The sequence below is a fragment of the Lemur catta genome, chromosome 1, assembly GCF_020740605.2.
Source record: "Lemur catta isolate mLemCat1 chromosome 1, mLemCat1.pri, whole genome shotgun sequence".
NCBI lineage: Eukaryota > Metazoa > Chordata > Mammalia > Primates > Lemuridae > Lemur > Lemur catta.
This window is the reverse complement of record NC_059128.1, coordinates 237,264,276-237,290,268: the sequence shown is the minus strand read 5'-3', so window position 1 is coordinate 237,290,268 and position 25,993 is coordinate 237,264,276. Positions and strand designations below refer to the sequence as shown.

Genomic DNA, 25,993 nt, shown 5'->3' with positions numbered 1-25,993 from the left:
GGAAAACAATGATGATCTTATTGGCTAAAAATCTTTGTGATATATTTTTTCTAAGGCATTATGAAGAGGAATATTACAACTATTAGAAATTTCTTGTTTTGGAATTTGAGAGTATTATCAATGACAGCTTTGATTTTCTCAAATCAAGAGATCTTTGTGTTGTCATGACATTAAACAATTTGCAGAAAACAAATTTAATAATGTCACAGTAAGTAAGAACTCTGTCTGAAGATTGACTCTAGTCTAAATTCCAAAAGTTCCCATTACTTCAGATGATTCAATTAAGGTCTTTTGTGAAGCATTATGCCTGCTTTCCTGTTGATAATGTTCTCATGAATATAGTACATTCTTCTCCTTGCTAAAATAATTGAATTGTATTCACAAATTCAATGCAACTTACATGGTAAAATGCAGAGGAAAGCATAATTTTTCTTCATTTAAATAGAACTGATACTCTTAAATAGTTAAACCTGGACTTTTATGCTCAGAAAATGTTCAGAACAATGGAGCCCATGTATTCATCTTTCCTTTGCATTACTTTAACCTGGAGGAATGTTCAAATATTAGTTTCTTTCAGCCACCTCTTTGGTTAAGGTAATTCCCAAACAAAGTGCTCAGGATCTAGATACAGACAATGTAAGAACTAATTGGAGAAATTAAATCAGGGTAGAAGGGAGCAGAAGGAAAATCCTACTTTGCTGATTATTTTATTATATTGACTAATTGAGTGGAAGACTCTTCTTATATGAGCACCTTAAAGACACAGCCTCAAGTCCTAGGACAAGTATGATAGTAGAAAGTAGTCAATTTTATGAACTTCATTAACATAAATTATTAATTACCCAAATGTTTTTAAATTTTATAATGAGCAAAATATATACTACAAACAAAAACATGCTTAAACATTTTTCCTATTTATTCTTCTTCATTGTGAAAATCTAAAATAAAATACATACTATTATTCTTCTTATATAAAAATAATCTAGATTTTTTTTTGGTTCAGTTTATCCTCCCCACACACACATAGAGCATGAGGTGTTTTTAAGACTTTCTTTGTATATTTGTCACCACTTAGACCTGTGCCTCGGCATGTTGGCAAAGACCCCATAATCTAGTCAACACTCATCACTTAGGAATGATGCCTTGGTAACACAGGAATCCCATTGTGGGTCAAGTATGTGGGAATCTCAGTCTCTTCAGAAAAAAAGAATGTGAGAATAGTTGCCAAAGAAACTCTAAAACCCAGTGCTTTAGTAACATTTTAAATGTAAGTCTAGATCTGTGTGCTTTTTTGCATATATATTATATTTCATTAAAATCTTTTTTACATTTTAAAGCAAAAATAGCTTTTTGGGGGGACAATTTTAAGATACTAATTTCTAATCTAAATACACAGGAATTTAGATTAGAAAATCTAATCTCTTCCCATCTGTAGCTGTATTCCCTACAATTTCAAAGGATAGTATATTGTTTCTGTAATGTTAAATGCAGAGAAATGAGGGGAGCAAATCGATCTTTTAGAGATTTACCAATGTAGTACCAGTGGGGCTTTAGTTTACTCATGATCATTGAGCTACTGCAACCTTGATGGTGCTGCAAAGACTTTCAAAATGAGTAAAATGTAGGCCTTGCCCTCAAATACCTTGCAGAATAGTGGAGGAACTAAACTGATAATTTCTCCCTCTTTAAAAACAAAATTAAACTTTTAAATACATGAATAAATATGTCTTTCTAGAATTTCCACTCTACGTGAGAGCAGTATTTTTTTAATCACTGCTGCATTCCTCACCCTACAACATCACGTAGCCCGGAGTAGATAGTAGTCAGTGAATAAAGGAATGAATGAATGATACAATTTTTTTAAATGCGAAAATATATATTTTAAAAAATAAACACAGTATATTTGTCTCACACTTTTTTCCAATGAGTTTTTGAAGAGTATTGTGTGGATATATACTCCATTTTAGTATTCCCATAGTATTCCCGTAAAAGTGAATATTTAGATTCCTCCAATTTTTCAGTATTCAAAATAATACCATTTTATCTTTGGATATAATCATTTGTGCATATATGCAAAAACTTTTGTAGGGTAGATTCTCAGCAGTGATATTGCTGGCTTAGAGGATGCTATTAGCATTTTAAAAGCTGATACCAACAAATTGTGCTTCCATAAGTTCTATTCAATTTAGATTGAACCTTAAACTTTTGCTTTTTATTTAAGGTCACCTTTGACAGTCTGATGAAATCTTTGAATCCTTTCTCTATAAAAACAAACCTTTCATTACACCACAATTTTTAAATATAATTTTATAGGACTCCATAAATGCCTTAAAGTTCATTGATGTATCCCAAGCTAAGAAATTCTAATAAGCGCAATAGAATTTGCATATTTTCTAATTTAAAATTCATGAAGCACCTCTCAAAAATAAAATTAAGGGTTTGTAACTTAAATCAATTCTGTTGCTTTTTGATCATTTCTAGATAAGATTTGTGCTTATAATTTTAAAGTGGCCCCAAAAGGGTGCTATTGTTGATGATGAGAGTAAAGAGATCTAACATTTTATTACATTTTATTAGAGAAATTTTATGTTCATGTATGAATGTGGGAAAACTGCCAGTCTTAGGACATGATCCTCATGAAGAGAATCTCTGTAGAAAATATTATAATTAAAAAAATGGGTTTTCCCTAAGAGAGAAAACTAAGCATTACTCAGTGTCTCTCATGCACTCTTCCTGTGAGGTAGTCCCTATCTTCCTATCTATAGAAACCTTAATTCAGTGTTCAGGCCAAATGAAATTTCCTCCAAGAAGCCTTGACCAATATCCTCAGTCTCATTGCTGGGATTGTTTTCTATGCTATACCACAACACTTAGTTTACCCATTAAGTACCTTATACTAATCCTATTTTGTTCTTTAAAGAAAAGGCCTTGGTATTGTATTTATATATTTCCTCCACAAAGCACACCTAAAACTTTGCCTATAGTAAGTGTTCCATAACTACTCAATACATGACTGAATGTAAAACTAGATGATTTTTGAGAGAGACATAAAAGAATATGTAGAAATTCATCCAAAGTGAATGGGCCCCAGGAACTCTAAAAATCTGATAAAAGGCTAATAACCAGAATCTACAAAGAAATCAAGTGAATCAACAAGAAAACACAAAACAACCCCATCAAAAAGTGGGCAAAAGACATGAATAGAAGCTTTTAAAAAGAAGCTAATGACCAATAAACATACGAAAAAATACTCAAGTCTCTAATCATCAGGGAAATGCAAGTCAAAAGCACAATGAGATATCACCTCACTCAAGTGAGAATGGCTTTTATACAAAGGTTCCAAAACAACAGATGCTGGCATGGATGGGGAGAGAAAGGAACACTTATACACTGCTGGTGGGACTGCAAACTAGTACAACCTCTATCGAAAGTAGCATAGACATACCCCAAAGAACTTAAACTAGACCTACCGTTTCATTCAGCATTCCCACTACTAGGTATTTACCCAAATGAAAAAAAGACATTTTATAAAAAAAGACACTTGCACTCAAATGTTTGTAGCAGCACAATTCATAATTGCAAAGATATGGAAACAACCCAAATGCCTATTAATACATGAATGGATCAATAAAATGTGGTATATGTATACCATGGAGTACTACTCAGCCATAAAAATTGGTGAACTAATACCTTTTATAACAACCTGGGTGGAACTGGAGACCACCCTTTTAAGAGAAGTATTGTAAGAATGGAAAAACAAACACCTCATGTACTCACTACTAAAATTGGAACTAATGGATTGACACTCATGTGCACATATGGTAGTAAAATTCAAGGGAAATCAAGCAAGGGGGATCAGGGAGGAAAGGATGGGTAAATTCACACCTAACAGGTACAATGCACATGAGCTAGGTGATGGATATACTTATAACTTTGACTCAAACTGCACAAAAGCACTTCATGTAACCAAAACCTTTGTACCCCATAATATTCTGAAATAAAAAAAAATGAGGTAGAGATGGGGTAAAGCATAAACTAATTGGGAGAAATTCTGACTTATCCAGCTTCATAGATCATTCCATACTTGTAGTATAATGAACTATCAGGTAATGTTAAATCAAAAAGGTAATTTTCAGCACAGCAATGCAAATACTGATACTGTATTTTTTAAACTTTATTGCTTGTGTAGATCTTTCTGTAACGTAATATGGATTATAACATTGAAACAATATGGATTATTTCATTGTCTAATGAAAAGATAAATATTTAGAACATTATGAGATACCAAATTTTAAAGTGAAATAAAGAGTACATATCTTAAAACATAACCCTGGGTACTAGCTGTAGTTTATAATTTAGTGAGGTGGTCATTTTCTCTATAAAGATTATTCCAGTGGCCCAACCATTTATCTAGAATGCCTAATGTAATGAACTTATGAAATTGTAGGAAGTGGTAAAGGAAAGAGAAAGGAAGAATTACTATTTTTCTTATTTGTAGGTATTACTCAATTATACCTACATTATAATATATAACACTTATGAAAGTTAATGCAGAAAGTGAATTTTAAACAATTCAGATGCACCAAATACTCAACCTGGCCTCCAAGTGCTAAAGTTTTTTGAAGGAAAATTAATGAAGAAAAAGAGGGGAAGGAACAAACTCTTCTCTCTGTTTTGCAAAATGACATTAGCTTTCATCAGATGTCTTCTGCTATCCACCATCCATTCCAAATTGCTTATACCACTTGTATCTCACACACATACACAAACGGCTTACTTTATATATCTCATGACCTTGACAAAAATCTTAAACTTTTGTTTGTGGAATAAAGTATGGGAGGAATTGTGAGATAAGATAACTCTGCATGATTGAATCATAAAAAGTCAAGCTTAGAAGGCACTTTAAAGACACATATTCCACTCTCTCAGTAGAACTATGATATTTTATTATGTTAAATAAAACTTATGTAATATGAAAGCTTAGAAAGCTTAGTATATGTACTTATATAGAATGTATAATTTGTCCTGGATTGTGGTACATGAAGTAGATTTGCTAAAACAAAATACCTTTGTCATTTTTGTAAAGAGATTGGGAATCCAATTCCTAAAGTCAGGAATCAATCCCCTTGTTGCAGTTTAATATAAGATGTTTCTGTGAGGGAAACAAATTTGGTAATAACCAGGGATTAGGTACCATTTTTTCCTCTATCCCTCTGCTTGTATTCAGTGATTAGTCTTACACTATGATTCAATTTTGCTTAAAATCCCTTTATTGGAAACCACAGTTTTATTGACTATAAGAAGCCAAGAGTTGAAGGTTTAAACCAGTGATTCTCAACTGGGTAGGGTTGGGGGGTGCAATTTTGCCTCCCAAGGGACATGCGTCATGTCTGGAGACTTTTTGGTGTCATAACAGGGGGACAAGTGGTGCTGTCGTCTAATGAGTAGAGACAGGGATGCTGCTAAACATCCTAAAATACACAGAACAGCCCTCTCACAATAAAGATTTATTCAGCCCAATGTGTCCATAGTGACCAGGTTGAGAAACACTGCTGTAAACTGATATTACAAAATATTTACATGTTTCAGTTAGAGTTGTAGATATCCTTATTCATTATGAGGCAAATAGGAGTATTAGTATGTTTGTCTTTCAAAATTAGTCAAATAAATTTGAAAATAATTTTTAATTTCTCATTTATACCTACCTCCTCCCCAACAGTTCATTTGTTCAAATAAGACTCTCTAAAACTTTGTGAAACTGTAATGTCATAATATCTGAGTCCATTGTAATTGCAATTAACCCTTTTATAGCATCCAGCAGAACTACATAGCTCAAAAGGCTTTTAAGGATGATAATAAATATTAATGATAATAAGTAAAAAGTATTAGTGCAATAAATAACAATTAAATATGCTAAATTACAGCATGTAAAAGTAGACTCTAATTCTCATTCTATGTTCTATACTATTTGCTATTCTTCTGCTTGAAATGTGGTAGCAGAGTCTGAACTTTAATCTACCTCAATTCAAATGTCCATATGCCAGTGATGCAAAGAGAATTCCTCTGAACTTGAAAATTATTAATAGTTTGTACAGAAAAAGAATTCATCACCAATATGGCCAAAATTACCTTTTTTTAATTAGAAATAAAAAGTATTTACCTAACTTCAAAATTGTACCAAAATCTGTTTTCAGAGCCTCTTTTAAATCATTTGCTATACAAAATGCCTGAGTATAACTAGCTTGTATTTTACAGTCAGTGGCCTAAGTCTCTATGTCAAAATTACTCTGCCAAGAGATTGTTCTTATCCTGTGCTTACCCCACTGTATTTCCATTTACTTCATCTATGTAGCCTTTCTAATTCCATTGCTCTTTACCTTTGTTTAATAACCCTTTATTTTAAAATGCTTAAATAATTACACATTGCTTCTCAAATATGAAATATTTTTATACTTTATTTTGTGTCAGGACATTTTGATAGCAACAGTAATAATAAGTCATAAAAATGTCTTAAATTTATAGAACACATTTAATACAGAAGGTTCTAGCCCAATTGAAAGTTTCTTACAACCTGTGCTTATACACGGAGACATAACACATACCACACACAAATTCACGTACACATTTGGTTTACATTCCACATTTAGCCACTTTGAGGAAGGACATTATAGGAATTCTATATTTTCAATAGTGCAATAATCTGTAAGCTACAAAACCATGAATAATTTAACCAACTAATATTACAGGGAGAAAATTGCAGGGGAATTCTAGTAAGCTGAACTCAATTTTCAGACTTGCCAATTCAAAGATAAAAAAGCTTTTTCTCCTATGAAAAGTATAAACAGAAATCATTTGGGTTGACAGGCACTTTGGGTCTCTTTGGCTCTTCATCTCAAAGATTAAGATATATTTAGTAATTAGTATGTAATTCATCACCAAATCATGGTAGTCTTTGTAGCCACTTGATCAGAAATAAAGTGGGTATTAGAAATGTTAGCTGTTCCACAGATGCAAGATATCAGTCCTTCTATCAGATGAACTTGGGAGTCAATATACACTTACCAGAAAAGGGAAATTGATAATTACAACAAACTTGAAAATCAATTCTAAAATAACTACAATTATGTCTTCCAATGCCATCCAACTTATTATCATCTGTTCTTCCCTAGGCCGGTGGAACACTGTTCAGGCACCTAAACTGTTGGCTTTTTACCTACTGCCCTCATTCTTGTCAGGGGTCTTTTTTCCCTTGTATTTGTGCTACTCTTCAGAGTTCCATCCTGACTGATTTTGAATTTGGAGCTGTCATTAAAAGACACAATCCATAAATTTTCAAATACTCTAAAAAACAGCTTTTGCTTTAAGGTCATCGCAAGTAGGGGAAGGGAGAATTTCATAGTATCATGTTCAAATCAGGGACCAAAAGTAATCCTCAATTTCTCTTAAAGGTAAGGGGGGAAATGTTCTCTCTACTAGTTCCATCTATGAACTCCTGTGTTTCCTTTTTATTTGTTTCTCCTCAAGACAGAGACCATGGTCCAAAAACAAAATCCAGGTTTTCTGCACACCAAGGGTAACATATGACAGCCTTTAGAGTATATGGTAGGATTGAGACTTCTCAAAGTTCTGGTGTTGTCAACTCATCTCTGATTGTCAAAGATGTTATTATAATCCAAAGGACTCCATAGCATTTAAATGAGAAATCATTTTATTAGATACCCATTAAATGCTAGGCATTGTTCCTGGAGATACAAAGATAAAAAATATATATGGTCCCCTCCCTGTTGTAATTGTGCTTTCATCATGCTAATACACTATGTACTTGAAATTCATACAGCTTTAAAACCTGTCATAAAATTTGATGTATATATAGCACATTAAATTTCTATAGGGAAGAGAAAAGAAAAATGGTTTGTGAGAAAGGGCAAAGCATTAAATTTTTTGGAAAAGGAATTTTCTTTTATTTCCCTTTACCTGGCAAAGGATTCACCTCATTGGTGCCCAAGCTCTGTAAACGGTTTTTACCCTTGGCCAACCATGGAAGAATTGTCAGTTTTCAAAGGAAGGTGTATTTTAAAATGATAGGAGATGATTAGAGGTGCATGTCCTGCTGTAATTTAAGGTATAGAGATGGATCATCTCAAAATTATTACATATTCAAGTGCCTTGCTATAAAAGATGAAAAAAACAAAATAGGAAATCACAAAATGATTTCCTTGGCTGGGCAGAGCTGCACCTGTGTAGTGTATGAATGAGTTTCAAAATACGTGGTAGAAATTCCACATATGGAAGCCAAACATCACAGAAAACAAGCACTGTAATGTGCAATAGAGCAATTTCCTAAACGTTATTGGTTTGCATGTCTGCAATCACATGTCTAGATCCCCATTATTTTTATTTTAACAAGACTGAAGAGGAAAATTTGTTCATTTACAGTATTATGCTTTTCAATGACTTGAAGTTAAAAGGGATTATCATTACAGTATGGAGAATACAAGACAATTTAAAGATTATTGAGGTAATTTTTTGTTATGGTACTGAACATCTGATAAGGAATTTTAAGTAATCCCCATGTCCCAAAGAGCAAGTGAAGACATATTCTCATTTCTTATATATTGTATTCTGTATCTTAACAATGTTAAAAATACTGAAAATTAGTTATTAGGCTGCATATTTACTTGGAAATGTGTGTTCTCTATTATGATTTTGTTCCAATATTTAAAGGAGTGGTTTCCTCAATTGACAGCATTTTAAAATGGGAATTTTATTACTTTTTTTTTACTGAAGTTAATGATTTTTATTCCTATATGAAACTTTGTATACACTGTGATTGATGGAAAACAATGAAAAATGATATCCACCCAGTCCTATTTCTTCAGAAAGTCATAAAATGGTTTTATTTGTGTGTTGCGGATTGCCTTAGCTTTGCATTTTAGCACCACCTGGTGGACAAAATATCATTTGTTTATTTTTTTCTTTACTGTTTAAAACAGCCCCTTCCCACTCTGTATCCAATTATGACATACCTTAATAGATATTTAATTGTAAAAGTTCTAAAGTTTAAGGACTATTGCAAACAAAATAAGGTTTAAAAATCTGAGATGTTTCCTGAGTAATAATGTCAATTTAAGTGCCTGAGTTTTTTTAAACCCTCATGAGTACATCCAGATTTGAATAGCATTTTATAGTCACATGCAAAAATTAATTTTTTCCACATTTTAATTATTTATCATGTGTATTTTTTCTCAGTAAAGAGGTAGATAAGACCAGGAAGTTTTCTGTACTCTACTAACAAATTGTGGTTTAAATTATATTATCTCCCCAAAATGCAGGTAATCACGTTGTAAACAACACTTTATGAAGAATGTTCATACTGTAAATTCTTACCCTGTTGACATTTTATGCAAAATTAAAATTAGTATTTTAACTTATACTACTATAAAATAAACCACTTGATGTTCACCTTCCACTTGTAAATAAAATTCAATTGTGGTCTGACATATATATTAGTTCTCAGTTTTTAATAGTTTTTAAAATTTTCCAGAAGATAAATTTAATAATATTTTCAAATGAAAAATACAAATATATTTAGAGCTAGCCTTGAGGATTTTAAACATATTAATCTTTTTATAGTTCCACATTTCTATGAAATGTAGTGAAAAAGATAATCTACCCTCAGATTCCACTATGTTCTTTTGGAATACATTACCTATCTATTCCCCGGTAAAATTGAGGGGGGAGGGATCCTATAAATTTGAATTGTGTGCTATTCAAAGATTAGTACCTAAATAAGATCTGTTAATATTTAAATAGAAAATATGTTCTAGTTTCATATCTTTTGTGTGTCATTTAAAATGAAACTATAATAGATAATCTTTATTAAGACATGCATCTTGAATTTAAGTTATTTACCTGGTCACTTTAAGAAAACACTTAAAATTCTCTCTCTTTCTCTCTTCTTGTCTCCTCTTTTTCCTTTTATCTAAAGGCCTCGGAGGGTACACTGTAAATACAGCATATGGAGATACCATTATTATGCCTTGCCGACTCGATGTACCTCAGACTCTCATGTTTGGCAAATGGAAATATGTAAGTTTGACCTACCTTGGACTTGGTTAATTTCCTCGGGTTTTTTAAATAAAATTCTTTCTGTAAGTAAATGCGAATTTCAAATTAACTTAATGGCAATGGTGAACTGGGGGTATAAATGTACGAAGGTAAAATTAATGTGTCGAATATGTCAAAAAATAATTCATGTCTTACATAACAAATGCTATTTTAAAATACGGCCAACAAACACGTAATTCTTAGATCATATTAGTCTGAAAGACTCAACCTTAAGTGTTAGAGGTAGAGAAAAAGGCACAGTTCCAGAATATAATCAGCAGATTATAGGACAGAGCTCAGTGGAAGATGACAACCTTTCTCCACTTACTCAGGTTTTCTGTTTGATATGGCTATTGTAAAGGCAAGATATATCAGAAGCCAGAGCCCTTAGATAGTCATTGGGAATTAGTCATCAGCATTACAAACTTGTTTGTGGTGTTTAGCCCTGAAACCGTGTTGATGTTGTAGGGTTTATTTTTCACATTTAACATTGTCAATTTTATTCACATTTCTTGCAGATAACAAAATTTTATTTTTCTCAGGTGTGGAGAAAAAATCTTATTTTTCTCAGATGGGTCTGGAATGGAGGGTAGAGATCCTCGTAGGTGCATGTGGAATGGCTAGGTAGCTTTGGCTGATAAAGTGTCTTAGTTTAATTACCAAAATTAATGAAAAGTATCTGTGTAGTACAATTTCCCAATGCTGGACTACGGGAAACTAATGGCAGTTTGCAAGCTTCAAGTAGATATATGTTTCCCTGGACACAATAGCAAAGTTTCCCTAGATCCTTGAAATGTTAAAAAAGATATTTGCAGAGGGAAAGAATTTGGTGGTCAAATAATTTATGAAGTTTCTTTACTGTAACACTTCTGAGAGCCTTTCATACGTTAGGATACATTATGAATTATCCGAGGGCCACAGTTTGATTCATTTCTTAGGTTTATTTGGCCACACAACTTTTTTCCTCAAATATCTCCAAGAACAAACATTCTGAAGAATGCACTCTAAGAAATGTGCTTAAACTTGCACTCAAGGGATGGTCTAACATAATCTTTTAAAATGTGGGTTCTGAAGTCAGACCAATAGATTCAACCATATACTCATTGTGGGATTCTGCACACGTGAATTAACCCCTCTTTTCTCATCTATGCAATGAGATAATTATATTCTCCTCATTGGTGTTGTGAGGTTACATGAAGTAATTCATATCAAAATACTTACCTAGTACTTGCCATGTGGTAGTGGCTTGACAATGTGAGCTATTATGTCTGCGAGGCTGTAAACTCCTAACCACACCATTCTTATGTGAGTGGAAAATTACAGGAAAGAAAGGTTGCAAAGCAGCACAGCACTTCTCTGCACTCTCCTCCTGTTATCCAGTTCCCTGGAGGTAATTTTGAACTAGTTCCAGTTTTCTATAAACGTGGAAATTTGAAGTTAAGACTTATAAGGAAAAAGTCTACTAGCACTCCCAAAATTCCAAGGGCCTGGAAGATTACCACATAATTCACCTGTTAAATCAAATTTCCTACCAAAGTAAATGGAATCAAGTGGCAAGAAACTCTTGCAATCATAGAAAATTCTAGCTATAACCCAGGCAGTAATTTTCACCTTAACCGAACTGGCACAGTAGTACTGGAGACCAAGCAAAAATGACAATTTTCAAATTGATTGTTAGGCAGAAAGCTTCAGCAATAAATTGATGAGATACGTATGTGCTCTCAAGTCAGTCTTGATTTGTAGGAATAGTATACATGCTTTAGTTTAATGTAATCACCTGAAAGACAAGGTGAAGGTTTGGAAAAAAATAAAAGGAAGCAAACATGGAGGAGGGAAGGCCTAGTTTCTCTGGGATCACACTGTAAATCCCTATGAATGGAGAGCCCATCTCCCGGGTCCCTCCTCTCAGCTCCACTCCTGCCACCTGTTCACCAGCAGCCACCACAGTGCCTGGTACAGAATAGGTCTCTAATGGCTGTCAAGAGAGAGGTACAGTGCAATCATACTGAAGCCAGGCTGCTGAGCTCAAATTTCCACTCTGCTGAGATTTAAATAACGGGAAGTTATTTAACCAAACTGTACCTCCATGGTCAAATCTATAAACGAGGCTAATATTGTAACTTTAACTTACAGCGTTGTTAGAACTGTTAAATCAATTAATTACTGCATAGAAAGCCCAAAGAAAGCACCTGACATAAAGTTAAGTGATCAAAAATTAATAATAACTATTATTTATTGCATATGAGAATGAATACAGAAATTTAAGTTAGTGGTCTAACATATTTTCCCATAATGAAGGGATGATTTAAGGCAAGGATTTACATTGTAAACCTGTGGTAAGTCTACAAGATTTAAGAAGAATATTACTGATGTATTCAGATATTAAGGCAAGTAAATTTTTTGGACTCCAAGATTAACTTAGTAATCGATATTAATATGTTTTAAATTTAAGCCCCTATAGAATCTTAACATGTGCCATATACTTTAATATGTTTTGTCATATTTTATTTTCTCAAACACCTTACGAGGTAAGGAAAGGAGGGATTGCCCCTACTTTAGGTTACATTACTTTTTACATTACAGAATTTTTGTGGGACCTAAGGAAAAAATGCATCCTATGTCTCCATGCTCTTGGCATAATTGTATATCTCAGCCTATATCTTATTTTGATGACATATTTTTATATGAAAGCCTTTGAGCTATGTTTTATGACTCAGATGGCAAAACCATGGATGGCAATGTTTAATCTGGTTCTATTGCTTAATGGACATGATTGTTTTATGAAGGTAAATACTGTTTCTCCATGAAAACTGATTAAACTATGTCATGTGTAAAGGTCAGCTACATCAGTTTTGGCTGAAAGATGTGGACATTTAAAATATATGGATTAAAGTAAAAAATATGCCAAAGATAATTGCCCAGTATATCTAAACCAGTATTTGCAGTTCAACTATGTACTTGTCGTGATGCTTATCTGACTATCATTTGGCACATTTGTATGGTTGCTTATATGTATATATATTTGTTTTTAATTTTATATTAAATATAGTACCATCCATTGTCACTTTCAAAACAGTCCCTAATTCTGTCCTCCTGATGCAAGAAAAGCTGATTCCTACAGTTCCGCCCTTTCATTTTCATACATTTAAACCAATACCTGAAAAGAACTTACAGCTTCTCTTCTTATGAGGAGTAATTTTCTGTAAACACATATTTATGTGAGGCTTGTATCCAAAATTATTTTTCTTGGACAGAAAGTATAGAGATTGGTGGAAAAATACAGCCAAGGAAATTGTGTTATTCTGGACGTAATCCTGAAACATTTTGAATATGCTTGTTTTTAAAATATATTATTTTAATTTTTAGGAAAAGCCTGATGGGTCCCCAGTATTTATTGCCTTCAGGTCCTCTACAAAGAAAAGTGTGCAATACGACGATGTACCAGAATACAAGGACAGATTGAGCCTCTCAGAAAACTACACTTTGTCTATCAGTAATGCAAAGATCAGTGATGAAAAGAGATTTGTGTGCATGCTAGTAACTGAGGACAACGTGTTTGAGGCACCTACAGTAGTCAAGGTGTTCAGTAAGTAGTCTGCGGTATAACTGCTAAGTGGAATCGATGGGCTAAACTATATTCTTTAGAAAGAAAACTGAACTCTCTGTAGTGTCTCTACATGAGGCATCTATACAGAAAGACTTTTAGAGATCTTCATTCTGCTTATATGTGCTATCAGCAATGAAAACAAAAATTCTGAAATTCAAATGGGAGATTTGCAATAAGGAACTAAAACAATATTCTCTGTTATTTTGTCAAATAAAAATTTCCTCCATTTGCTGGGCATGGTGGTGCAGGAAGGTTGCTTGAGCCCAGGAGTTTAAGGTTGCAGTGAGCTATGATGACACCACTGCACTCTAGCCCGGGTGAAAGAGCAAGATCCTACCTCAAAAAGAAAAAAAAAGATTGTTATATTTATTTAAAACACAATAAAACAACAACCATCACCAAAGGAAAATAAATAAATAAATAGAAATAAAAATTTCCTGAGGTATGAAGTACTACTAGTGATAACTAGCATGTGATCTTAAATTTGACAGGCACAAATAAATGTTCTGTAGTATATACACAGATACATAATACTTATATAATCATACATGACATACATATACATATATTAGGCTGAATCACATAAAATGGCCATTTTGATATATAAAACAATAAAATATGGGCAAATTCAAGCTGTCTGTGACTGAGAGATCTAAGCTTTCTATATTTAAATTCATATATAAAAATATAGAGAGACATTTTAGAGAGAGAGATATATTTGTCTCCATCCTGACCTTTAATACTTATTTAGATTTCAAAGTGTTCACTTGGTTTAGAAAATTCTCCTAAAATAAAAAAAGCTAAACCACACCCTGAATGTGTCTGTGAGATACACCAAGGGGAAAAGGAGGGTAGAGCTGGAAGAGGAGAAAATTGTAGAAGAAACTTGGAGTAATTACTGTGGTTACTATGGCAAAATTACTTTGCCTAATGATAATATATAGTTAATGTTACTGTGCAAATACCTATGCAAATGAATGACTTAAGAAGTTATAATTAAAGTATTTCATCTTTTAAAATTCAAATAAAAAGTCTCACCACAGTTGCATCATGATATTTTAGAAATTATAGGAGAAAAAAACAGGTCTCCAAAGTTTCAGAATGCCAGTCTTTTTTAATTAGGGAGGAAGGTCTCACTTTTCAACTTTTTTCTCTCTGCTTTCTGATAACTTGACAACACCTAGAAATTATTAAAATAAATAGGAACAAAGAAACCCAGAGGGCCTCCAACTACATTAAGTAACCTAGGATTTTTCCTGTTTCTCTTATATCCAACTAAGTAAGTAGGTCTGTCCCTTAAAGCTCCTACGGGCTCACGATACAGATTCAAAGAGTGCTTATACTAAAAAGGAAAGCTTTGTTCTCCAGAAAAACCTTGTAAAAGCATATTACATGTTTTCAGCTGATTATCTTTCAGCTTAGAAGGCACTTTCCAGAAACCATTCACACTTCTCCTTCATTGTATGAATCAAACCAAGGAGCAAGTGTTTGCAGTCATGCCTATTTCCATAAAACACCCCAGGTAATCTGCATCCTGTACTTTCCAATGGTCCAATGGTATTTTCTTTCTTTCTTTTCTTTTATTTCACTTTGATGTTATTAGGAAGATGGAGGGTGCACTGCTTAGGATGCTTTTTCTAAAGAGACCAACCAAAAATTTTTTGATGATGATAGCTCATGGTGACATAGATATAACCAGACATCAAGAATGTGCCACAGTAGGTACAGAGATATTAAGTCACAGCACTTTCAGTGGTATGTGTATTAATCTGTCATTGTCAGGTTTCTTTTTTACTGTGTTAAAATTATCAAATATCATGATAGTGTATAAAGGATTTGAGAAATTCAAGTTGTTCTGTTTAGAAGAATCATTTGTGACATTTTTCAAATTATTCTTTAAAAGAATAAAATGTCATACCAAAATCTGAAAAAAATTCCATATATTCTAATTCAATAAAATATATAAGCCGTTTTGTAATACAGAGAATTTCTATGATTGTGAAAACAACTCATACCCCACATACCGCCAGCACCCCCTGCCCTCTTCTCTTTTGAATGTTGTTGAAAACAAAGTGGTTCTCAGAAACAGAATTTGCATTCCAGGCTGTGGGCCAGAGAGAATTTACATAGACAAGTTACACATTCTTGAAAATGGTGTTTAGTAAGAAACTGTGAGACCCTCCAAATCCAGTGAAATGAACAGCATAGTTTATGATAAAGACAGTGTTTACAAGAGCATATAAGGGCTTTGGCTTTTTTTTTTAATGAATTCACTTTGTTGGGTCACTTTTTGTGAAGCAAAAAGCAGCTGTGACAGGGAGACTTTCATTCTATGCATGTATATATTAGAGTCACTTAAGAGTTACTAAGCTCATCAATCAGTCCTCTGTTTCCCTCTGTTGAGTCACCTAGCAACGTGCACCATGTACCACAGAACCGAGCGCGGTTAATGTGAGCCAATCCCAGATCAGCCTGCTGCAGATTGCCATCCTAATGGCAAAGTCAAATTGTTTTTATTCAAGCTAGATCCCATAATTGATGACTTTATTGTCCTTAATGTAGGTTTGTTTGTGTCATTTTAAGCTATATGTCAGATGCAAGAAATCATGCCTATAAACCAGCCCAAATCCAAATAAGTGGCATGTTTTGTCACCACTAATCAGCTTTGGCTTTTTTTTTTCCCTGAAGTTGAATTGCATCAAAATCAAACCGCATTTAGTGCACATTTGAGGTTAATAAAACCATTCAGAAGCAAGTGTAGACCTTGAAAAAATTCCTGAAGATTCATTCCAGTGATTGTGCAAAAGGCTCAGAGGTCCGATGGGTGCCCAGAGAGCCAGACAGCTGTCGGTGGTGAAATGGAAAATCCCTGAGCTGATCACCAGGAGACCTCGCTTTGTCAGATCTCCTGCTAATTTCTGACCTTGGGCAAGTCACTTCACCAGTCTGGGGCTAAGATTCCCTCCTCATCCCTAAAATAAATGTTTTCCATTAGATGGGAGGTTTTCCCATTGTGTTACTAGGATCCTCTTCAGGAGCTAACAAAGTGAGTTGAGGAAAGTGAGGAGCTGCTTCTACTTGATTAGCTAAAATTCTGTCCATTCAATATTTCAAAGTTTTTCCACAACAATTTGTTCAATGGAAAAAAAAATGGGGATGAGGGAGGCCCCAGCTTTAATAAAGCATTTTAAAAACCACAATCCGTGCTAATCTGCAGTCTCTTCTGCCCTGGTGGTAGTTCATGGTATTACAGGAGGGCTGTTCCCATGACATGGATCTGATGTACAAGTGGACCAATTCTTACAGTGACGGGCAGTGTTTGTTGGTTTCATACAGCATTATTTCAGAGCTTTTATTTGGGTACCTTTCATTTGGATACTGTTCCCAGTGTTTTATTGGCTTGAGAATCCCTCCTCCCACCCACCTCCTGAAAGTCATTTAACCTGAAAGTAAATTTTTTGGGGGGTGGGGAAGGGTAAGAAGCAGAAAATGACCAGTTTAATAAACAAGACCTATACTGTATATTTTAGTTTGATTCTTTAAATATAGGAAATTTTTTTCCATCTGGTGAGGAAAATATACCATGATTCCATGGACACATTAGTTTACTGAAAATAAACTTATAAGGGGTGATTGCTAACAAAGAAGCACTTTTGCATCAACATAACCAGTGCATCTATTTGCCTTTTCTTTCTCCCTCTCTTATCAAATTGAGCTATACTGTGCATGTGTGTGTTTGTTTGTTTGTTTGAGACAATCTTGCTCTGTCTCGAGCCAGGCTGGAGTGCAATAGTGGGATTCTTAGCTCACTGCAGCCACAAACTCCTGGGCAGCCAGGACTACAGGTGTGCGCCACTAAGCCTGGCTAATTTTTCTCATTTTTTGTGGAGACAGGGTCTCACTATGTTGCCCAGGCTCTGTGTGTGGTTTTTGATAGTAATGCTTGCATTCTGTGGGTTATATAGAACAGTTTTGCCTTCATTCCTGTATCCTCACCCGGGTATGAGATGGCTAGATGTCAAAAATATACCTTTTAATCAGTTGCTGATTTCTAGTTTCTCTGAAGGCTAATGTTCATAGCACTCACTATGGGTATTGGAGCAAAAAGAAATATCTATTTTAGTATATTTCTTCCTAATCACTCTCAATCCCCTTACCACAATTTCCTTCTTCTCCAGCATAAGAATCTCCCATATAATTCTCCAGCTGGTATAAAACAAAAAGAAAAGTAGATGGGAAAGTAAGACTATTTATAAAATGTTTCAAGTTGTACTAAATATTAAATGTAGCTTAGACTTTAATTATATATGATAAGAACTTAGAAGATATTAGTAAAACCCCTATAATTTAATTTGTTAAGAAATCATTTGAGTCTTAACATTATATGCCATTTCTATAGCTATTGGCACATGCTACATGCTGCCATGAATATCTGCTCCCCTCCCCCAATATACACACCCCACCCCATGTAAAGTACCATCAGGTTTACAATAAGCATTATAAGATTTTTTTTAATCTACCTATTTTATAATTTTAACTACTATAGTGTTGCCCTGTGGTAATAAGTCTCCTAAATACTTCAATTAAGATAGCCAGGTCAGCAAAAAAAGAAGAAAATGAACTAAAGCATGGCTCATCCATTGAATAAATGTTCAGTTGACTGATATAGAGAAACTTAGTCAAGAATGTTCAGAAGAAAAATTTGACTTAAATTAGTGCCCTTGACTAAAGTACTTTAATAATGCAAGTAAATTTGTGACATTGCTTTTCCTCTCAGTTCTACAGTTGGTTATGAATACTTGAATCATATTGAGATATAATTCACATAAAACTTTTTTAAAACACTTTAGAATCAATATGCAATTTTGCTAAAATAGTACATGTCCACTTTTATAGCCCTCCAACCAATACCCATCAATTGTTACAACCTAATATAAAAGAAAATTACATACAAAATATGTAGTTAATATAGAGGATTTGAAACAAAAGTTTAAGGAGAAAATAACTCAAGCAAATACAATAGATACTATCATTATTTTCACAATACTCATTGTGATTCTCTCTTCCCAACAGAAAGATGAGTAATAATGTCAAGAGGACTAAACTTTAAAGATGCCTTTATTAGGTTTCCTTAAGTATGCTACGGTTTCATTTTTTTGAAATAGGAAGGAATTTTATAAAGCATTTATGGAAACAAAATACATATGACCACGTGTAAATAAGCAATGACTGTAATAGACCAAGTGTTTATGGTTATGTGTGCATTGATAAAACATCAGAGGGTTTACAAAGCAATAGTATACCTTTGATATAAGAGAAAGTGAGTACCTGCCCAGCTGTTTTGATATTTTACTTCAGTGAACTGGGAAGTAGTGAAACTTGGCAAAGCTGCTCACCAAATCTTTGCATTTAGAGCCTAAATTTATGGGAGAGAGGGAATTTTCAAATATCTTCACGTATAAAAGACATACTACTATTGAAGAAGAAACTAACAACCATTTTTCCTTTTGTCCTGTGAATTTTAACTCTTGATTGACCACATAAATTAATTTAATATCTTATCTCTATTGACCTCTCAGAGAGGATGCCAGTAAATAACAGATTTTAGTTTCCAAAAACTTTGGCTTACTTACGTAAGCTCCAAGGATTTTCCTTTTGTTTAAATATTTTGGATACCTTCCTCTTTCAAATGTATTAGATACTGCCTTTTTAAAAAAGAGATTCCAAATAAGATTCAATGTTTTATCAATAACTCTGAGTGTTAATTGTGAACATTAATAAAAGTCCTTTAAAAGAGTTTTAATTATGAGCATTAATAACATTCCATTAAAATCATGATAATATCAAGGTTTACTAATATGTATAAGGCTTTAACCTCCCACCCATATGTTTCCCAGAAACTGTTGTCTATTTTTAAGGGTTTTTCTTTTTTGGTAAGTTTTTTTATAATTTTTTGGCCATCTTTCTAACAATCAGGTAGTCAGGTGTCACTTATTCTTTGCATTAATGTGAATTGTCTCTGTTTTGCCTTTCTATACCTCTATATTTATTTTTTTCTTTTGTTCTATCTTTCCTATGTTTTGTTTCCAATCAATGTGTTTGGAAACTAGATAATCATTGTGAAAACTGTATTAGTGAAGTTATGTTTCTAGAATTAATAGTAAATAGGCCCTCCTAAATACATGGTTCAACACATAGGAGGATTTATTATTACTATTTATTATTCTAATTTCTAATATAAAACATACTTGCAAAGGGGAAATTGACTCTAGATAGTAACCCAAAGAAGGTTACTTTTTTAATAGAAACTTTCTATATCCATTTTGCTACCCCAAATACATTTTGTCATTTTTCTTGCTTTTCTATAATGGTCTGGGTAGGTAATATGTCTGATAAATTAATTCCAAATTGAGTAATAATGGTACAAAAGCCAATTGAGTTTAGTTTGATAATCTAAATTAAAAGTATTAGAGATGATAAAACAATATGGGTATAAAAAATAGGTGTTTGTTTATATGAGAATAAAATAATTCTGGTCCATGAGACTCAAGAAAATCAGTGACAATGAGATAATATACATTTTCTATAAACTGATTGTTGGAGCTATTTCTAAAATATCACAAAATCTATAAACAATAGAAAATAGGAGATATGAATAAAATAACTTAAAATCTTTTTAGACAATAAATTTTTCTTGAAGTCTCTCTTAGGATTTATGCTTATAGAACTTTTTATATTTAAAATGTTTCTGCCCATCATATGAGGTTTCAAATTTGAAAGATTTCTTCTAGTTTCATATTGTGACTTGACTCGAGATATAAAGTTTGAGATATTTAGGAAATTTGGGCTTCAACATCCCTTAACTAGCTTTGTATTTCCCATGATTTTAGAGCAATGTTTCTTAAACTTTATTATGCCCAAGAATCCCCTAAGAACTTGTTTAAAATGTATATTTATGGGATTTCCCCCAGAGATTTTGATTCAATAGGCCACACAGGGCTCAGAAAACTTCATTTTAAACAGGTAACTTGGTGATTCTGATTCATGTAAATTAACATCTTCACTTAATGAGTTGGGATGAGTTGGAAATTGTTGATAAGTTGAAAGTGCCCATGGTAATTAATTAGAGATAATGTATCCTATATAGTACATTAGTTTTAGTTTCACTATCAAATCTATATTCACTGTTTAGAAAGCATCTAGAAAGCATTATAGATGTTTTATTCTGAGGACTTATAAGTATTGAAAATAATACTTAAGATAATAAGGCAAATACTTGGAAAGGGGTATACCTAACAGATTTACTAAATCTAGATTATATGGTGAAATCTGTTTTTTATTCTATTGCATGTTCTTCTGTTTGGGGTAAATGAATTATAGTTGCTGTAAATCAAATCAGAGATGTCTTTTTTTTCTTTGTGCTTAAAACCTGTATCTACTTAACTTTAGAGCAACCATCTAAACCTGAAATTGTAAACAAAGCACTGTTTCTCGAGACAGAGCAGCTTAAAAAGGTAAGACTTTGTTTTCAACTACTACCTTTACTTACTGTACTGTTAAGTGCCGCCTTCTGGCCTCTAATGCCAGAACAGATAAGATAGACTTTGCTGTTGTGGAGTTGACAGTGTTGCAAGTGCTAATCAGAAAGTATGCACAGTGATAGAGAGGACATTGTGACTACTGTCGCTTGTGACCATGGGAACATCAAGGAAGGCGGGATCATTTTGGAAGGGAGGTCTTTTTTATTTAAATGAATTGGATGTTTAATAGAGTCATGAAAGATGAGTAGATTTTCTCCAGGCCAAAGGTATAAAGGGCCTTCCAACAATATGACATAGCAGGATGTGAAAGGGAATGGTATGCTGAGGAAACAGCGAATTTCAGCATTGCTGAAACTCTGGGTGCTAAGACAGAAAGCAGGAAAGGGCAGTAAGGGATAAATCCGGAGAGGTAAAAAGAGGCTGGATCATGACAAGTCATATATGCCATGTAGGGAGTTTGGACTTCATTGACAAATTAAACTATTGAAAGGCTGAAGTAAAGACATGAGAAGATCAGATCTGAACAATCACATTAGCAGAGGTATGAAGAGAAGTTATACTGAGCGGGAAGACAAAGCTGGAGTTCCATATTTGGGCACACCAACTAAATAATTGTCTCATCTTCCCTAACTAAAAACAACTAAATTTTCCTTGGTGGGGTTGGGGGGTTACCAAAGTTGAAAGTCCCTTGAGTCAGATTAAATTTTACTGCATAACATGATTTGATAAATACCAAATATTAAAATTAAAATATGTAGAAAAAAGTGGTAGAGATTATAGAGCATGGTAAGTATAAATAATCAAAAATAATATATATATGTGTGTGTGTGTACATATATACATATATAGTGTGAAACTAGAGAGAGAGCCCATTTTAACACTGTAAATGATTCTTGCATATGAAAATCTATGAAACTTGATAATAGTCAATGTTAGTGTAGTTGTAATACATTATTTAGTTAATGCTAAAAATGAATAGTGTCAAAATGAAGTTAGTAATGCTTTTAAATGAATGTAATTTCATTAATAGTGACAGCATCTATTGCACATTTTAAAATGAGCAAGGTTGTATTTTTAAATACAAGACATTGTTTTTATACTAGAGAGCATGTATTCATTCCTTAGTATTAGAAAATACATGGGTCAAGAAACCTTTGGAATAATTCTGCATTGCCTGAGGATTCTGGGCTTACCAAATTGACATACTGTGACTGAACCAACGTAATAACATTTCCTTTTTATTTTGCAGTTGGGCGACTGCATTTCAAAAGACAGTTATCCAGATGGCAACATCACATGGTACAGGAATGGAAAAGTGCTGCAACCCCTTGAAGGAGGTGGGTATGAGGTGGGCAATAAATTCAGGCAACCTATTTTGACTTTCTCTTGTCTGGGCATCCTTTGAACTGTCCAGGATCTAAGTGTGTTGCCCCCTTTTGATCTATGACTCTATGCTTTGTTAGGTATCCACTAAATCATTAAGTGATTTTTTTTAAACACCATTTTTAGTACATGTGCAGAAAAATCAAGAGCAGAGAAAATTACTTCTGAAATGGCATGTTCTAGAAGTTAATTAAAGTGAGTGGGAGATGGGATTCCAGGATTCTATTTCTATGCCTCTGATTCATAGTTTTGAATCATACCTCACTACATGTCAATTTTCTCTATCATTGAATACAGTAAGAAGGGCAAAACCACTTCTCAAAGGTGTTGTGATGTTTAATTAAGGTTTGTGATTGTCCAGTGAAAGGTCCTATCATCAGTGTTCTTTATCTCCTTCAGCGGTGGTCATAATTTTTAGAAACCAAATGGACCCAGTTACTCAGCTCTATACCATGACTTCATCTTTGGAGTACAAGACAACCAAGGCTGACATACAAATGCCATTCACCTGCTCTGTGACATATTATGGACCAACTGGCCAGAAAACAGTTCATTCTGAACAAGCTGTCTTTGATATTTATTGTAAGTAACTCAATTATAATTATGTAATTTAGAGTGTTAGAAATAATATTTAAATGCTATTAAACTTTGAAGTCCCAGTGCAATTGCTTTTTAAATTCTGCTTCCAACATCCACCCCATATCCATGGCACCCAAATAATCTCTTCCTCCTTGGGAGACCTATAGAATAAATGCTGTTCATCTTATAATATCTATCACTCTCTATTATTTATTAGCATCTCTTCTGTATTCTGCTAGACGCTAAGCCCCTTAAAGATAAGATTCTAACTTGGTCAGTTCCTTCTGGTAGTCTCAGTCCTAGGACATTGCCATGAATTTTATAAGAACTCAAAGTGCCTTCTAATCACTTTCTCAATGAATGAGAGGTTAATACAGACTTAAGACTGGCTGGCTTTCTAAATAAGGGATTATCATTTTAATAAAGAGATTTATTTTAATAATGAGATAATTGCTTAAGATAGATAGGATGTTATATTCTAAGATACTTTGGTTAACTACATCATAGATTTCAAACAGAATATTAGAATACAAAGAAATCTTCATGGTCATCTGCTCTAACTCCATTATTTTACTTAAAAAAGTGAGACACAAAGACTTGCCCTAAATTAGCTATAGAGATTGGAATAGAATCCTTTTCTCCTTTGTGGTGCTCTGTAAGACAGAAGCCAAGATAATCCAGTGATGAGAAGCAAAGATGCTGGAATTCCATCCCCAGTGCTATCAATTACTGTGTGTTTCTTAAAAAGTAGCTTAATTACGCTAAATCTCAGTTTTTGTATCTTGAAATGGGAAAAATATAATACCTTACTCATAGTGTTGCTAGAGAGATTAAGTGCAATCACAAATCCAAAAAAATGCTCATTATTAAATACTAGTGTCATTCTTGCTCTGTGATTATTATCACTACATAGACATAGAGCTGGAGATATTTTTTGAGAAAAAAATGCAATAAAGGATTTTTTATTATTTAAATTATAAAAAAAATTATTGTACTATTGCTGTGTATTCTAGAATGACCTAGTACTTCTACATCTATTCTGGAGAAAAAGCAGAAATGTTTTCTGAGCCTGTGGAGAATTTTCCCTTATCTACATTTCTATTTTGGTTCTGTAAGGCAGAAATCTTATATCAGGACAAAACTGAAATTCCAAATTTACCCTAATATTAAACGGTTGTTTGCCTTAAACTTGGTAAATAAGTTTCAACTTGATTTAAAAGCAAGAAATTAGAGTATTTCATCATATATAGCTTATCTAAAATCAAACTGTTATTTCTGTAAGTGAAAGTAGAAAGTAGAATTCTTTCTGTTCAAAATATTCAATTGGAAATAAATCATATTGGTGTAAGTACAGGGGTATACGATAGGAAAAAAACATGAAGACAAGCAAAAAGAATTAAGAAAGAACAGGAATTTAAGTGAGTGTCCAGCATGTGGAATTGAGTAGGTAGAGAAATCAACCCTTGGATATTAAGAAGTATACCATGGAGTACAACTCAGCCATAAAAAAGAATGAATTAATGCCTTCTGCTGCAATTTGGAAGGAATGGAGACCATTATCTTAAGTGAAGTCTCTCTAGAATGGAAAAACAAACACCACATGCACTCTAATAAATTGGAACTAACCAATGGGCTCACAAATACACAGAGGAAAGTAGAAGTCATTGGATGTCAACCAGGGGGAGGAGAGAAAGAAGGGAGGGACAAAAACCCAACTAATGGGTACAATGAATACTATTCAGGTGATTGGCAAGTTTATAGCCCTGACTCAAGCCATGTAACAAGAACATCTGTACCTCCTTACTATTCTGAAATAAAAAAAAAAAAAAAAAGGAAATGATTTTACCATGCAGGCTGTGCAGGGTGCACTCGGCATGGCTTTTGAGAAGGCACAATGTATGCAGTGCTGGGCTTCATGGTGAAGACATGAATAGGTTTAAGACAGTCCTGACTACTCCAATAAAGAAACAAGACGCTTGTATCAGAAGGAAATTGTCAATGAAAGGTTGCAAGTGGTAACTGCCACAGGAACTCAGGAAAGAGTCCTGAAAGATCAGGTGCTCAATGACAGTGCTTCTCACACTCTATTGTGCATCAGGAAAATATGAAGGACGTGTTAGAAAACAAATTGCTGGACCCCTCCCTTGAGTTTCAGACCCAGTAGGTGTGAGGGAGTTGCTTGACTCTGTACATTTATAACAAATGCCCCAATGATGCTAATGCTGCTGATCTGAGGACAACATTGGGGGGACCACTGCTCGAGGAAGACATCAGAGAAGAGGAGAGAGGTAAATGGGAAGGACAGAAGCATAAATTTAAGGAAAAAAAGAGATAAGTTTATCTTGAGAAAACTTGAGAAAGATGCACTAATCCACTCCTTCCTTACTCTATTCAATCAGTAATGAAGTTTTAGAGAATCTAACTCTTTAATCTTTGTGTTTATCTGATTTCTGCCTTCTAGGTACTGCCTAAATTTATGCCCTCATTCCTTCTTGCCTATATTTCTGCAGTGAATTTCAAAATAGTATTCTTCCTGTCTGCCTACCCTTCTCTGTTCACCCTCAAACAAAATTCCCTTCAAACTGCTGCCAGAAATATTTTTCTAAAGCACAAATGTAATAGTGTTACTCCTGTGATTAAAATTCCTCAGTGACAAGTTTGTTGTCTTCATAAATACAGTGAAAGCTCATTGAGGCAAGGAATAAGCTGTTTTCAATTTTGTCATTCCAGCACTTAGTGCTTACACAAAATAGATGCTAAACAAATGGATAAATAA

The 25,993-nt window shown here is 33.6% G+C and overlaps 1 protein-coding gene across 2 annotated transcripts in view; it reads left to right on the top strand.

The window, feature by feature from the left end:
• ALCAM (activated leukocyte cell adhesion molecule) overlaps positions 1-25,993 on the top strand; it is a 192,077-nt gene that overhangs the window by 129,036 nt on the left and 37,048 nt on the right. For both annotated transcript variants that reach the window (XM_045540368.1, XM_045540367.1), the window contains exons 2-6: positions 9,989-10,089; positions 13,474-13,693; positions 21,164-21,228; positions 22,505-22,592; positions 23,038-23,220. In XM_045540368.1, the coding sequence (XP_045396324.1) occupies positions 9,989-10,089; positions 13,474-13,693; positions 21,164-21,228; positions 22,505-22,592; positions 23,038-23,220 (657 nt within the window). The remainder of the gene's footprint in view (positions 1-9,988; positions 10,090-13,473; positions 13,694-21,163; positions 21,229-22,504; positions 22,593-23,037; positions 23,221-25,993) is intronic.